Source organism: Macrobrachium rosenbergii, chromosome 8, assembly GCF_040412425.1.
Source record: "Macrobrachium rosenbergii isolate ZJJX-2024 chromosome 8, ASM4041242v1, whole genome shotgun sequence".
NCBI lineage: Eukaryota > Metazoa > Arthropoda > Malacostraca > Decapoda > Palaemonidae > Macrobrachium > Macrobrachium rosenbergii.
This window is the reverse complement of record NC_089748.1, coordinates 40112724-40127946: the sequence shown is the minus strand read 5'-3', so window position 1 is coordinate 40127946 and position 15223 is coordinate 40112724. Positions and strand designations below refer to the sequence as shown.

At 35.5% G+C, this 15223-nt stretch overlaps 2 protein-coding genes across 3 annotated transcripts in view; one reads left to right on the top strand and one right to left on the bottom strand.

Moving 5' to 3' along the window:
• Positions 1 to 15223, bottom strand: part of LOC136840736 (uncharacterized) — a 36838-nt gene that overhangs the window by 20641 nt on the left and 974 nt on the right. The window contains exons 1-3 of one of the 2 annotated variants that reach the window (XM_067107561.1): positions 3409 to 3654; positions 365 to 489; positions 62 to 226 (exon numbers count right to left, since the gene is read on the bottom strand). In XM_067107561.1, coding sequence (XP_066963662.1) covers positions 62 to 226; positions 365 to 489; positions 3409 to 3526 — 408 coding nt within the window. In that variant the 5' untranslated portion in view covers positions 3527 to 3654. Of the gene's footprint in view, positions 1 to 61; positions 227 to 364; positions 490 to 3408; positions 3655 to 15223 lie in introns of those variants that run through there. The other variant, XM_067107562.1, reaches the window with a different exon arrangement.
• On the top strand, positions 5264 to 11552 carry gdl (gonadal protein gdl). Its single transcript, XM_067107546.1, has 4 exons — positions 5264 to 6157; positions 7196 to 7356; positions 9564 to 9748; positions 10317 to 11552. Exons 1-4 carry the CDS (start codon positions 6072 to 6074, stop codon positions 10452 to 10454), a joined length of 570 nt encoding a protein of 189 aa, XP_066963647.1. The 5' UTR covers positions 5264 to 6071; the 3' UTR covers positions 10455 to 11552.

The following is a 15223-nucleotide window of genomic DNA, read 5'->3' as shown; positions in this document are numbered from 1 at the left end:
GCCGAGTTATAATGATATGGAAAGTACAAAATGGTAATTCCTATATTTGTAACAACTGTACCTTGAAAAAATTTGTTGATGCCTGCTCAGGGGTGATGTATAAAAGTCGCGTTGTTGGCGACATGCAGGATAAATCGGCCAAAACCCTCTTTCGTTCTTTAGAAGACATTTTGGAGTTTATTGATTCTGCTGTGATGCACAATTTTTGCAAATGTTCCAGCTGATCCTGTTTTGGAGAAAAGGATACATATACCCTTCCTAAAGAATAATGCACTATGTTCTTATTACTGTTAAGGCATAACCTTTCAAAAATATTTTGAAAACATTACTAGATTTTCACCATAAAAAGTGTTAGAGCACTTACTTTAATCAGGGCAATAAGAGGTGACACGACGATTGCAACTTTCCTTTCTGCCATAACAGCCGGTAACTGGTAGCAGAGAGATTTGCCTGACCCAGTAGGCATGGACACAAAGACATCTTGACTACCTGAAAAAATATTTCAAGAGTACAATGTTTATACTTCATATATGTGAAAGTAAACACATCTACTACACTGCACAGATGACCAGAAAAGGAATTTGGAATCTTTAAAAAAAGTTTATTAATGGAAGAAACCAAGCTCCCTGAAAGAATGTTGATTAGTTTTCATAACTTGCTGTACAGGGCAATTTCATTCAAATGTTAAAAGATAAACATGGCACTGACTACAGATTTTGTCTCAGGTGTTATCACCTTTTAGATGCAACAACCTGCAGATGAGAAAAAATATATAACAATTTCGTAATTGTTAACTACTGATAATAAAGATTGGAAACTTTCCTTTACACTGGAAAGGCGATCTTTTTTTTTTTGTATCACGTACAGGTATTCTAATATAGTCATTTAAAAACAAGTGCCTTACGAACAACCAAGTCTAAGAAGAAGTAAAACAATTTCAAGATGGCTCACAACCCCTACCCCTGTGGTTTCTCATCAAAACGACATATCCAAAACAGCACACCAATTATCTGATTCATACAGGCATGCCGGCTGCCAATATGTGAATATCCAGTAAATTTTTAAGACCATTTGAACATATTTGTTACATTCTCAACCCACAGTCAAGAATATGCTCAATACAGCATAATGCTAAAGGACCTGGTATACATGGTTAGGCTAAGATCAACGTCTGTTTTTAAGTTTTGTGATTTATAGCGATGTACTGTAGGTCAGGTTAGGATTTGTGGGCCTGTGTATGTGCGTGGGGGGGGGAGAAAAACCTGCCAACCAAGTAAGGACTCGGCAACAATCGTTCAAGTTATATTATGAATGGTTAGATTCAGATCCCTCCCAATATTTTACTCTGACATTTTTGGTGTTGTAAGTCAGGTTAGATGGGGTTCCCAGACAGGCAAGAACACAGCATACTAAGTAAGATTAGGTTAAGATGCATCTCTGTAATTGTCATTGCTACAATTTCATACTTTACAATTTTTCAGTGTCTTACAGCTATAACACATGATCTGTCTTTTTCAACTGATTTTGCTGCGAATTACTCATTTCCTACTTTTCTGATTTGTGCATTGTACCCAGTTCTGGTCTATAGCATCAGTAACAGTTAGAAATACATGAAACATAAGATAACCATCCCTAAATATAGACCTATAAGGTTCATATATTTGGCTTAGAATTAAAATGTCATTGTATTACCTTAGTTCACCCTATTACTAAAGCAATAGAATAACCAGTGCCTTGGGCCCAACTTAACATTACATACGAGACCAACCCAGTATTTGACAAGCAGCTCACTCTTACTTACAGCATATTTGTATTTGTTTCTACTAATATCTCAATAATTACATAACTTTTCTAATTATATGTGATATGAGAAAATACATACTGTATACAATCAGATACATAGTTACCAAGACATTGTAGAATGCTAACTTCATGTCTCTTGCTTGTTTACATAGTTAGATAATTTACTGTTCTCTGTTTATCTTCTTTGTAATAACAACATTTGCCAATGGCAAATGCTTTTCAAACCTTTTCATTACAATCATGTGGTTCTTTTTCGTTTTCTTTGCTAGGTGGCACTCCTTGAATTTGCTGTACCTGGTATTTTCAGGTTGTTACTATTCTCTGTTTAACCATAAAACTAAGTTCTTGTGTTCATTATATTTTTTCAGCTACGAAAATAAGAATTAAGGTATCATGCTATTTCAGCTTAATTATGTGTTTAACAGACCAAGTGAAATTTTGCAAGCTGCTGACTGCTGAATCCATATTAAATACGGGTTTTTTCTGGTGATTTTTTTTATGGTTTTGACAATAATTTCTGTCAGAAATACTTCATGAACTCATCCCCAATTTCTGCCAGAAATACTTCACGAACCCATCTCTAATTTCTGTCAGAAATATTTCATTACCTCATCCATAACTTCTGTCAGAAATACTTCATGAACTCCTCCATAATTTCTGTCAGATGAGCTTCATGAACTCATCCAATTTAGAAGGTTCCATCTGGACAGGTGGCAAATACTGCAGGCTAGAGGTAATGTTAGATTATTCTATGACTAAAGAGAGATGTATCCTTCTATATTCCAACGCTATATATTTTATGGAGCTCAAAGTCCTATTAGGTGGGGTGGGTCCAGGGGGTTGGAGTCTAACGACCAGATTAGGAGTCATCGCCCTAGGTTAGGTTAACATGCATTCCAGTAGTACCTTTGGCACTATAAGCCAAATAGGGGAGTGGGGGGCCTAGCCCCCTACATTAGGTTAGGACTGGGATGGTTAGTTTAGATGTACCTAAGAATTTTACACTAAGTTTTTCCCTAAAAAAAAAAAGTTTTCCATTGGGAGCCCTCACACTTGTCATGGGTTACCCAGGTACTCCCAAGTAATGTGGAAACCAAATTCAGCATTATCAAAGTCAAATTAATCTATATCAAACTCAAATTCACCAACATCAAATTCAATATACCTCAAAAGCTACTGGGAAACAAGTCAATTTGCTTGTTGAACCAGATTACGGACAAATTATCAAATCTAAATCCTACGCTTTTAACTTATTACAAAACAGCAACCACAATCATTGTGTATATTAGTCTCTGGTGATATAATAAACTAGGATTGTTATTTAGGAGTTACATAAATGCTTAATTAACCATTGTACTTGCGCCGGCATTTATTTAATAAGTTGCAAAAACGATATGAAATCGTAACCTACATTTTCGGAAGGACCCCATCATCAAGTTACGACCTGTAAGGCAAGACAATACCGGCCCCCCAACGCCCCCTTCCATAGCTAATATGGCAAAATTATAACTAGTTAAGATCCCTAAGTTATGTGCTATTATTTTATAAAGGCAAACATGTGGATCAGGTTAAGGAAACGTAACCAAATGTCATTCGCCCTTTTACCTTCGACGACTGCCTCGACAGCCCTTCTTTGAAGGTCGCTCTTGAAGGATTCATGGCGGAAATACTTTGCCAGCGCCTCTTTGGCACTCTCGCTAATGCTTTCCCTTCGTTTCGACATCCTCCCACTAATTCATAAGGGTCGGATTCCATAACAACAGGGAAACCTCCATCACACACTGATCTGCTGCCATTGGTTGTAAAAGTAAACCGCGACTTTGTTCACCAACTTTACTTCAGTCAGTAGATAAGGAGAGGTTTGGCCTCTGTAACGGCACCTCCGATGTTTTTGTTTTATGTGCCTTAACTTTTTTTTGGGTGGGGGGTTTACTCTCTCTCATATGGAATATTTTCGAATATGTTATTTATTCGCCTTTTTCGTTTATTCATGCGAGAGTTTAATTGATAAAAAATGATCTTAATTGGTTTTATTCGGAATCCTGGACGCAGACAGGATTTTTTTTTTGGCGGGTGGGGGTATGCCCAAAAATTTGTACATGGGACTTGATATTTTTATATCAGGGGGAGAAAATTTGGTAATGGTTTATCTATATATGATGCTGAGCAGTTATTTAGCAGCACCTCCAGACTTTGCCAATGACTCACAAGAAACTTTTAAGAGTTCTTAGTTTGTAGAAGTTGGTACTACTAGTCTTAATATAAGTATTGGTACCGAAAATTACATTTTTGTATATTGGCACGAGGAACTGTTGACGTTATTTTACTTCAAAATACCATCTGTACCAATCTGGGCATATCCAGTGTCTCTAACTTCTTTAACGCGTCGATGGAATGGCCCGAGTTTTTATAAAGTCATTTACTCGCCTGTTTTTATTGCAATTAGTCCATGAAATAAAGAATCTTTCTTGATTTATAACACTCATATAATTTTGTTTTTCCACTCATTTTTTTCTCGTATGGGACCTCTTTTATTCAGTGTATTCGAATGTTTCACATCTGCAGCAGTTTATTTGCCTCGATTTTTACGTGCTTTAGCAGCTTAAATCAATTTAACCAAGCCGGCATTACTTTATTTTTTACCTTTTGTATATAAAAGCTAACATTTTTTTTTATTATCCACCATGCAGATTTGATATTGAAATTCATCGAATGGCAAGTTATATTTCCCTAAATCCCGTCAAATTTCCTCATATTATTAACCGTGCAATGCATGGATTGAACTTTTCTTTGTTTTATCCTGTTGACAATCTGAACAAATTGTGCTTTACGCTACCGGTTCTCAATTAACCTGTGGTTTTGGACGTAAATATGAATTTGACAGTTTTATTGCCGTTATTCTAATGAATCTCAACCGGTACATACACATAATTTATCATTATTTGATACTACTACTGTTACTGAGAGAGAGAGAGAGAGAGAGAGAGAGAGAGAGAGAGAGAGAGAGAGAGAGAGAGAGAGAGAGAGAGAGAGAGAGAGAGAGAGAGAGAGAGAGAGAGAGAGAAATTGTTCATTTCATTATAATACAAGATATCTCACGATGATAAACGGAACAGAGTATATTTGAATTCATTTATTAATCAAAATAATATATGTATAAATACCTAATCTTTTGTGGTATGTGTTAGTTTCATGATTTACCAAAAAAATATTCATTAAAAACGTCTCCATTCGTTTGTTTACAATGTAAAGCGATACCGAGCAATGCAGTTACGTTCTACATACACAGATTAACCCAAGACGGCGATATCATAATTTAACGTCGTAAATTCTTAACATTTATTATTTTAAATCATTTAAATTATTTTAAATATATTTTATGAGTTATCTGAAGGTGATTTATACAATTTTATTTAATTCCAGGACATTTTTTCATCTCGATGCGTAGGAGACGCAACTTATTGTTTACCTTCCTCGTACACTGTGCCAATTTGACATTACGCTAAGGGTCACTTCAGTTCATTACATACGCATCTCCAGCGACATTGTATACTCATTAATATAGAGTTTTGTCTTAATGAAACGTAATTCGTGTCAAATAATCCAGTTTTGTGGGAGTCCTGCTGCATATTAAAGCCATTAAGCTTAGGGTCACTTCAGTTCATTATATACTCGTCTCCAGGGACATTATATACTCATTAATATAAAGGCTTGTCTCCATAAAACGTAATTCGTGTCAGATAATCCAGTTTTGTTGGACTCCTGCCGCATATTAAAGCCAAAAATAGCTAATATTTAGTGTTGTTAAGACCACGGTACGGTTAGTTTATTTCTTCGGAGTAATTGGCGAAATTACTCCAAGGAGTAAAGTGAATTATAGGGTGCTTACAAAATAAAAAAAAAAAATTACTTAATATGGACGTTTTTAGATGTAGCTTAACGTAAATTAAGGGTCTGATTTTCATGCCCGTATATTAGGCTACCCAGCATTAGGCTAGATCTGGAAACCCTCAGGTAGACGATTACAAAATTTGGGTTTGACTACACAAGAAGGAAAGCATAGTTTTAGCATGTTTTATTTACCAGAACAGATTCAAGAATGATATGATGTGAAAATGCTTTACTTAGTCTAGAATAGGTTAGGGCTTAACTTTCGCACAGGTTAGGTTAGGCCACTTCCATTTTTGTTGGTCTCTTATAGGCAAAAGCTAAAGGCTTTACCAAATAGGTTAGTTAAACGTAAGGTGTCTACCGTAGTTGAATTAAAAATGCATAGTGGCAGTGCCACCGATACGCAAGAAAAATTATACAAAATGTTGGAAAAGCTACAGTCTCTGCATCGAGAGATTCCGACGTAAGTGCTTGTTACCAGCTTAGATTTGCATTAGTAATTGCATAACTTTCCTATTAGATTAGAAGAGAAGATATGATAAGCATTTTGACTAAGCAAATGGGTAAAAGTACTTTAAACTTGTGATTGACATGTAAACAACAGTTTTTTTGATAGTTCTTAAATTGCTTTTGAAGAATTTGGCTTAAATTTTCTACTGGAAATGCTCACTTAACCCCTGGACGCCTTATCCTACCTGACTGCTGGGCCCCCACCTAACTTGACTTACTTTAGGTGGTTGTAAATCGGAAATAACATATGGTTACATCCCCCTCCCTCCCTCACCAACCGAAGCTGACCATAAGTTTTAAAGACATAAGTATTCTGGTTTTCAGCTGTGGTCCCCCAGTGTTTTAAATATAAAGGGGCCATTTAATGAATTAACTAAATAAAACTAAAATTCAAAATCATGAAAATGTAAAAAAACTCAGAAAAGCCATGTTTCATATTTACAATCACCTACCATGCTTTATAAATAACCTAGGATAATTGCTGAGCACATGTGCTTTAAATGCCAAAACTTCACAAATAATGTGTAAGAAGTTTAAAAACAACAATACGGGGCTTCAATAATGTACAGCATATTCACATTTTTATTGCTGAATATCTGTGAGTCATTATTCACTTGCCCTTTGCTCTTCTTCAGGGAAAAAATGTCAAAATTAACATCGTTTGACCATCATATATTAGCCATGTACTGTATTTAACCAGTTTGGAATGTCAGACAGACTGAGTGTTGGCACATATGGTAACTTCGCTGCTTTGGGCATCTCTCTCATTTGATAATTTTTTCATTAAGAGGCATACAGTCTTTGCATTACAGTGAAATTTTAGTTCACCTTGTTTGAATAAATTGTGATTTGCAGTCAGTTTGATCAAAGTCCTTTTAAATAGAGTTTAATATAGTTCATTTATTAATTTGAAATGGCCTTGTTCTTAAAGTCACTAGGAAATTTGTACAGTGAGTAAATATGAAAATTTTTTACCTTTTTCCCCATATAGGAAGTTTCAGCAGCGATTGCCATATGATTTACTTTCATCATTGGCTCATGTGCTACTTGACAACACAGTGTTTGAGATTGTGCGAGAACTTGTAGAACTTCAGTATATGACCGAAAAGAGTTTACACCAACAGCGTATGCATATGCTTCACAAGCATCGAGGTACAGTATTGTCAAAGTGCTGTTTATTGTTATTATAACATTAACTGACAATGTAGTGTTACTCTTCTCATTTTTCAGTGTGGTGAGAGATCCTTTTTACTGTTTGCTACTAAAGTATGTGAAGATCTTATTTGAATAATAAAAGAAAAAGTTATGCATGAAGTTTGTTTTGACTCAAACTCATTACTTTACTGTAGCCAAACATTGTGATCCACAGCGCTCCTGACATGCTCCCAAATTTCACAGGGTCATGTAAAACATCCAAACTCGAAAGCTCCTACCTCACAGAAATGGTCCATCCTTGTATATCTGCTTTCTTCAGAACTCCCACTTTTCTTAAATATTTTCTTCAATATCATAATTATTCTCTTTTCATTCATAATTTTATGATAATCCACTTCATACTCGGTTTTCATTCGAAAAAAGAATACAAATTTTTGTGTGACTGAAAATTTTTCTTCTAATTCTAGTGAAAGATCAGTTCATTATTTATTTAGCAAGGATCTTGATGATTATACTGTACCACGTTGGTTTGGCATACAGTACAATCACAGTTAAAAGTTCAGTATGCATCGTTTTGATTTTGGATGATGTTCACAAATTATCATTGGTTAAGTATGGGCATTTCTTTTTATTTTCATTTGTTTCTGCATAGTGCTTGCATTTGGAAAATCAGTGTACTCTTTGATGCTTAAAATTAGATTGAAGATGGGTGTTGAGTCCTGATATTTTGATCTTTTTTCTTATATATTATTCTGATAAATAAAAGGGTCTTAATTTTGCTATCATTTCATAACCTAAGTGGATGGATTATGAAATTGAGGATCAAAAGCCAAGCACTAGGCTACAAAGACAGTTAGCCTTTTTGTTAGAAATTTTGACACTTCATTAATCTGAAATTTTTGATTTTCAATTGAATACTTTTGTCAGTTTTTGGATTAAATCTAAAATAGGATAAAATGTTTTTAAAGTACTTTTAAAAATATGTTATTCTTTTTACTAGGCTAGTGAATTAACATTTCTCTATGTTAGTGTATTTATCTTATTAAAATGTGCTAACTAACATTTGTCTGGCAAATGTCACAGTACAGCATTTTCCCTCCCTCACGATTCTGCATAAGAAGCAGTGTACAAATATGCATAGTATGTATGCATGAAAGTTAATACTTGTTATATGTTCAGAACTCATGCAAATTCACTATTTTACCCTTGGTTGTAGAATTTTCAGTTTCTGAATTGTTGTCAGTAAGTCCACCTTCCTTGCCATTGATTTAAACCACAGTTCAGCTGTGAACACTGAGCAAAAACTGAATGTCTTACCTGCCTGGTAGAAATTTTTTTTTGAAATTCTGGAGTGTTTTGTGAAAACTGCGGACTGCAGAGCTAGGATACTGTCAAGTACTGAAATGGGTTTGTACAAAAAGAGTCAACTTTGTGTAAAAAATTTCATATTTATTTGTTTAGCACTGGTCTACATCAGAGATTACTTGAATATTTGTAATTAAGGGCATCCCATTGGAGGAGAGAGCAGAAAATATATTGTGTGTATAAGGCTTGTAGTATAGTCATCTACACAACAGAGATATGGTAACCTGAAAGGAAAACAGATTTTAAAGGGGTTTGACGAGTTCCAGTGTTAATTAGTGACAGGAATGAAAGACTTCAGTACTGGGTAGTATGACAATGGTACTTTGACACAAATGTGGATGCTGATGATCTGCAAAGTGAGTAGCATATGCTAGTTCGTGAGTTGTATAGGTACTAAGGATACTAATGGACGTTCCATATTGGGAAAGAGCTTAGAAAAGATAGCCAAACAGGATACTTTTCAGCATTGGTCTGAATCATTAATCACCATTGTTGGGAAAAGGGAAAGTACCACTTTGAGCAATCCCGTGTGAAAGCTGAATTCATATCTTGGACACTGCATACAGGAGGAAAATATTTGAACAATAGTAGAACAAAAGATCTAGAGATGGCTTTTACTGCCCCTGATATCTTATTTCTGTAATAGTTTTTATTGGTTTTCAAGTGCTCTGATATTTCTTTTTCAGCTTTTCGTTATGTTTACTATGATTGCACACTTCTGAAGTTTAGTCAGCGTAATTGTAGGTTTTCATTCTTGATCCTTAATTATTTTGTGGGAAATCACTATGTAAACTTGATTTTCAAGCTGTATGTGAATATTTGTGTGCATGTCTTTTCAGTCGAGAGAGAGAATTTGATTAAAAAGCAGCGAGAGGAGATATTAGCAGCGGAACGGCAAGGTAAAGCGCATGTTGCATCTCGCCTACCTCGTTTACACCAAGAGCAACTCACCGAACTAGAAACGAGACATTCAAAAGATATTTCAGGCTGTCATGGGCGGATACAGCAGCTTTTAGACCAAAAGGTGATTTCAGTCTTACACAGTACATAGTAGTTCAGTAGATAATTGAATTTGGGTCAGTAGGTTCAAGGTCATTCTTATATTAATAATACTGAAGATGTATGACTACAACAGGAATCCTTACATTATTCTGTATAATATTAAAATAGTAAACGTATACATTTCATTCTTTTACAAACCAAAGATGTAAAGTATTATATTGTTAGTTCTTCTTGAATGATATCACTACACAGTATTACAGTTGTTTTCTTCATAAAGAGTATCCGTTCACTGTCAGTAGCAGTAAGATAGTAATTAGAGCTACTACTATGATTCTGATTGTGTCAGGTCAGGTTTGGTTGAACATGCCCCTTGTTTGTAGATTTCTGCGATGTCTTGATTACAACATATTCCTTAAGGAACAAAGCGAATGCTTCCTCTCAGAATCCAACTGGTTGATATGCTAAATATGTATGCATATGCTCACAGCTGCATTGAAGACAAGATTTTTTATTAATGAGTATATACTAAGTGGAAGATAGTTAGCATCATGTTGCGCTATTCTTAATCATAGAACCTTGTTTTCTTTCAGGTAATAGAGCAACAGTCAACTCTACAACAAGTTGGGGTTCCAGGATTTCATGAAACTGACAATCCAGTAGAAATTAGAGTACAGATGTATATTATGGAATTCATAGTTAAACTTGGTGGAATTAAAGTGCCACCATGAGAATTATATTATGAATGCACTCAGATCAAAAATTGCTCAAGGGATTTAACCAGATTCATAAGAAATTTTCTCCTGATAATTTTAAGATGAAAGGTATTTAATAGTTTAATTTATTGCTGTTTATGTCCTAATCTTGTTGTTTAATATTTATTTTCATACCTAGTTTAGAGACGCAACTTTGCTTCTGGATCTGTTAGCATTACAGCTGTCAAGTGACGCATGAAAAGGAACTACAGCTTGGGTTTATTGTGGTATTATTGCACTACTTAAAATGCAGTATACTCTGTATGCCGTACTCATGTATATTTTAAATTGTCTTGAAAATTTACGATGTGCAAATTTGCTCCCCATAGGAAGTATTGCCTGTAATGTGCATAGGCAGCCCAGTGCAGCCAGTGCTGAGTGTCTTTTGCAATATACTTTTGACCTCCAGCTGCATTTACTATATAGTCATCCATTTCCTCTGATCTTTCCTCCTTGGCTGGCAGTTTCAGCTTGATTATGCCCCAGTATTTGCCCAGTGAGGGTTTGAAATTCTGAGTCACTGGCGTGACAGTGCTACTAATTTATAATGCTGATATGAGGGAAGTGCGGAAAGAAAGAAATTGTGTTATGAAGCGATGGCGACACTGAAGCTGATCGGTAGTATGTAAGATGTGAAGTAAAAAGTACATAAAAGTTACTTTAACCAGGGACCTGTAATGCATTTGCAAAATATGGAATATTTATATAAATCTTTGTTCATAAGCGAAAGATACTTTGTGCTTTCCATTACACATTAGCTTAGGAGAGTGAAGAAACTCATGATGTATTTTGTAATACATGTATGATGTTGTTCTGGAGACTTTGAGAACAAGTTTTGTTGCTTCTAGTGACCTGTAGTTTATGAAAGCATAAATCTGAAGCTGAAGTTTAACCAACCAGATACTGTAGATACAAATTTTGTTTTATAAGGAGATAATGTGGAAATTTTCTAAAAATACTTTTGTTTGCAATATATTTGTAAGCAATAAAAGAACTTTTCCCTCCAAGGCTAATGATAGGTTAAAAGCATGAAAGTACAAGTGAATAAAGATTCTTTTGTTATACTGCACTGTAGCTTTAGTTTACCTCAGCTTACCTTATAAAATATCATTCCGTCCTTAAAGTGTACAAACTACAGTACCACCAGGAATGTTGTGGTGTTACTTACAAATAGCATTATCTTTGAAAGAATGATACCACCAGGAATGTTGTGGTGTTACTTACAAATAGCATTATCTTTTAAACCAAGAATGCTTTTGAATGTTTTGGATATTCATTTAAAATTTCCAGTCATAGTATAGCGATGTATCATCAGTATCACAGGTTTCAGTTGGATCACGGAGATCCTGGGAAGTTTTACCTTGCTTTTCCTAGATCCCAGAGTATGACAAAATTAGCCAAATTGTTACAAATCTTCAGCACAGTCTTCCTTAGGATGAAATATTACATTGTACTGAAGCCACTCACCTTCTCCCCAGCTTTGAAACCAGATGAAAATGGCACTAGGGGTGCACCTGGCAGCTTTGACATGCAATATGGCAAACTCTAATCATCTTGAGACAGGCTTTTTAACCTTATATACAGATCAGTTTGCTATTGATAAGATGTCACAGGCAAGAACATGAAGATGGTAAATCAACCTGAGAGAGGTGTCCAAAACAAGGAAGCTTAAGACAATTTACTGAAGATATAGCATTATGGCACCCAGAGAAGCAATAAAACCTAACACAGGAGCCTGAGACATATAACCAATCAAGATAATAAGATACAAACAACAAACTAAGAGTCTTAGGCTTGAACACCCAATCATGAGGCGGAAACATAACATCAAATTACAATCCTAAGACATCTAAACATATTCAGGAGCGTGAGGAACAAGTATCTATTCCGTGACCTTTAATACGAGGTGACATGGATGAGCAACACAAGAAAATAAGACTCATCTGACATTAGAGTATGAGGCACCGGTGGCTGATAGGGTACACTGGGACAAATCCACCTTGAGTCACTAAGCTGGTAGCCTGATTCAATTCACCTGAGAGAGGTGTGATGTTTCTGCAAGATACTTTGACAGTGACAGGAACTTGGTAGTCTAAAATGCTGGGAGTCCTTCAACAACACTTTAGGAACACCGAAATGGAAGTGGGTAGAACCTGGAGAGATTGTACCATCCACTTTTGGGAGAGTAGAGAGTACAACACGCCTTGAATATGTCTTATTGTGTCAAGAACATTGAGACACACCAGTACTACCTAGCTGATTATGTAAGATGGGATTGACGCCTGAATACATAACATATTGAATTCTTGTTGTGGAGTACACTGATGTTTTATGGTAAATAAGCCTATGTCAGGCAGAGGAGTATATATCACTAGTTACTCAACACTACTGCCTACACCAGAGTGGGGAGCATGCAGGAACCAAATGGGTACCACACTCCTCCTCAGAAAAATCACCATTCTATAACTTTTGGTAAATATACATTTAGTCTTTTAAGCTAGGCACATAAAAAGAAAGCAAAAGTCTCAACAATAATGGCATTTCTGACCAAGCGAGAAAGTAGCTCGATGAGTGGACTGTAAGTAGCAAAATTGTATGATCATGAATATTGGACTGAAGGATGATATAAGTGGATGACTGATGATAAAGCAAAATTGGTGCCTTATTAAAGAACCACTCTCTCTCTCTCTCAAGCATTTGTTAACTGACTGCCACATTCTTACCCAAGAAAGGAGAGATACCTCACTCTACGGCAGGTCTATGAGTGAGGTACTTGATAATAATTATGATGCCTGGAAACTAATGTTGTTTTTAAAGAATATTAACTTTCATTTCAGAATTTAAGATATCAGATTTTACAGATTTATTTTATTTGTAATAAAGACTATTTATTTATAGTTTTAATGAATTTTAGCACTGAATGACCACAGCTGCCCCAGTGCTTGGCATGTATGCCTAAAAGCTATAAATCAATCAATCATTCTCTCTTTCTCCAGTACACCTGTGAAGAGAGTACATGTACAAAAAACCAGAGACTAAAGTTCTTGCTTTCAATGTTTGTGTGCATGGTATATCTTACCTTATACTATACTTGAAGACAAAAATCATGATACAGTAGGTGTATATCCTCAAAGAAATGAAACTAAAGTTGGCATGGGTCTATGTATAAATATAGCACCTGTGCTAGAAAGTAAAGAAGCCTAACCTACATTTGTGCCTCTTCCGAGTGCAATGGACAAACGGTTAATTATCACGTTGGACATGTCAAAAGCAGCCTCATAAACAGATACTGTACAATATCCCACAGAAAAACTGCAGACCTGTGCACCTACTAATTAAATCCTCTGTTACCCTAGAATCTTCCTGTTAAGAAACCAAAGTTACTGAATTCCTTTCAAAGGATTACCAGTCATTACCAATACCAGCCTCTGAATTTTGTGAATTTGGTAAACATGCCTTGCATTGTGGCAAACATCCGGGAACCTGCCTAGAATGCATTCTTCCATATACAGAGATACCCGAGCTTCGATTCTTACGAAAGAGAAACATGGGCATTACTTTTACATTACAAATAACGGAAGTTTGAACCTCGCAGTTGCACTGTGAAACAATTGTTAGGAGGGGGTGGATGGTAAGATGGAAGAAAGAATATGACTGGGGGTATGGTTAAAAAGAATGAAAGAGGTTGCAGCTACGGGCAGAAGAGACGCTCCAAAGAACCTTAAGTAATGCCAACAGTGCACTGATGGCATTACCCGCTTACGGGAAAATGTTAACTTAAATGTTAAAGGGAAATGACTGTTGAAAAACAAAAATCTCCTGTTGGTGTCATCTTCAGGTACCTGGCACCTGCAATAAAAAAAACTAAGAAGATTTCCGGGACGTAAGAAAAACTATCTATAACTTTACAAATGAATGCGTAGTAAATTTGACGAAGTTCATTCACGAAATTAGTGGGTGAGCTTCACCATAAATGACATGAAAGAAGCCTCAGCTCTAGAATCAACTTTTGTTAGACTCATTCGGTACGTTTACAAACCCAACACTGGTTTAGGAACTGTACCTTCATAGGAAATCTCTCTACATTATGGTTTGGTTTCTATCAAACTCTGGGTCTGCTAAATGCTGTCAGTTTAATTTATTGCTGTTAGTTTAGTCCATTTTCAGCTATTATTTTCATTACATCTGAGTAATGTTTGTAAACTGTATATGTAAACGTAACATTGGTGAATATCACTGAGCAATTTTCACTTAGGCTACACTTTATTTTTAGTGACAGGTGTTTCCAAAGAGTTTAAAGAAACCGAGTCTCTCTCTCTCTCTCTCTCTCTCTCTCTCTCTCTATATATATATATATATATATATATATATATATATATATATATATATATATATATATATATATATATATATAGAGAGAGAGAGAGAGAGAGAGAGAGAGAGAGAGAGAGAGAGAGAGAGAGAGAGAGAGAGAGAGAGAGAGAGAGAGAGCTATTATAACACCTGCGCATGCTCTAGCTTTCCATACGGACATTGTTTTACTTCACTGAAAAACTCGACCTTAAAATCCAACGAGCAACAGTATTCTTCTCGACAATCTTTAGTTATTTATTATATACATTACAATAAATTATTTTTGCAGATATAAAAATGTCTTTAAGGCATGGGTGCCACCTTAGATGGCGAGCTAAATTTTCTTCTAACCAGATGAAATAATCATACCATTTTGGGCAACAGATGGACGT

Bases quoted from the DNA above. Each gene is read 5' to 3' on its own strand.
- gdl (XM_067107546.1), top strand. From the start codon at position 6,072: ATGCATAGTGGCAGTGCCACCGATACGCAAGAAAAATTATACAAAATG. The intron at 6,158-7,195 runs GTAAGTGCTTGT...TTCCCCATATAG, and splicing joins CTGCATCGAGAGATTCCGAC to GAAGTTTCAGCAGCGATTGC. The intron at 9,749-10,316 runs GTGATTTCAGTC...GTTTTCTTTCAG, and splicing joins AGCAGCTTTTAGACCAAAAG to GTAATAGAGCAACAGTCAAC.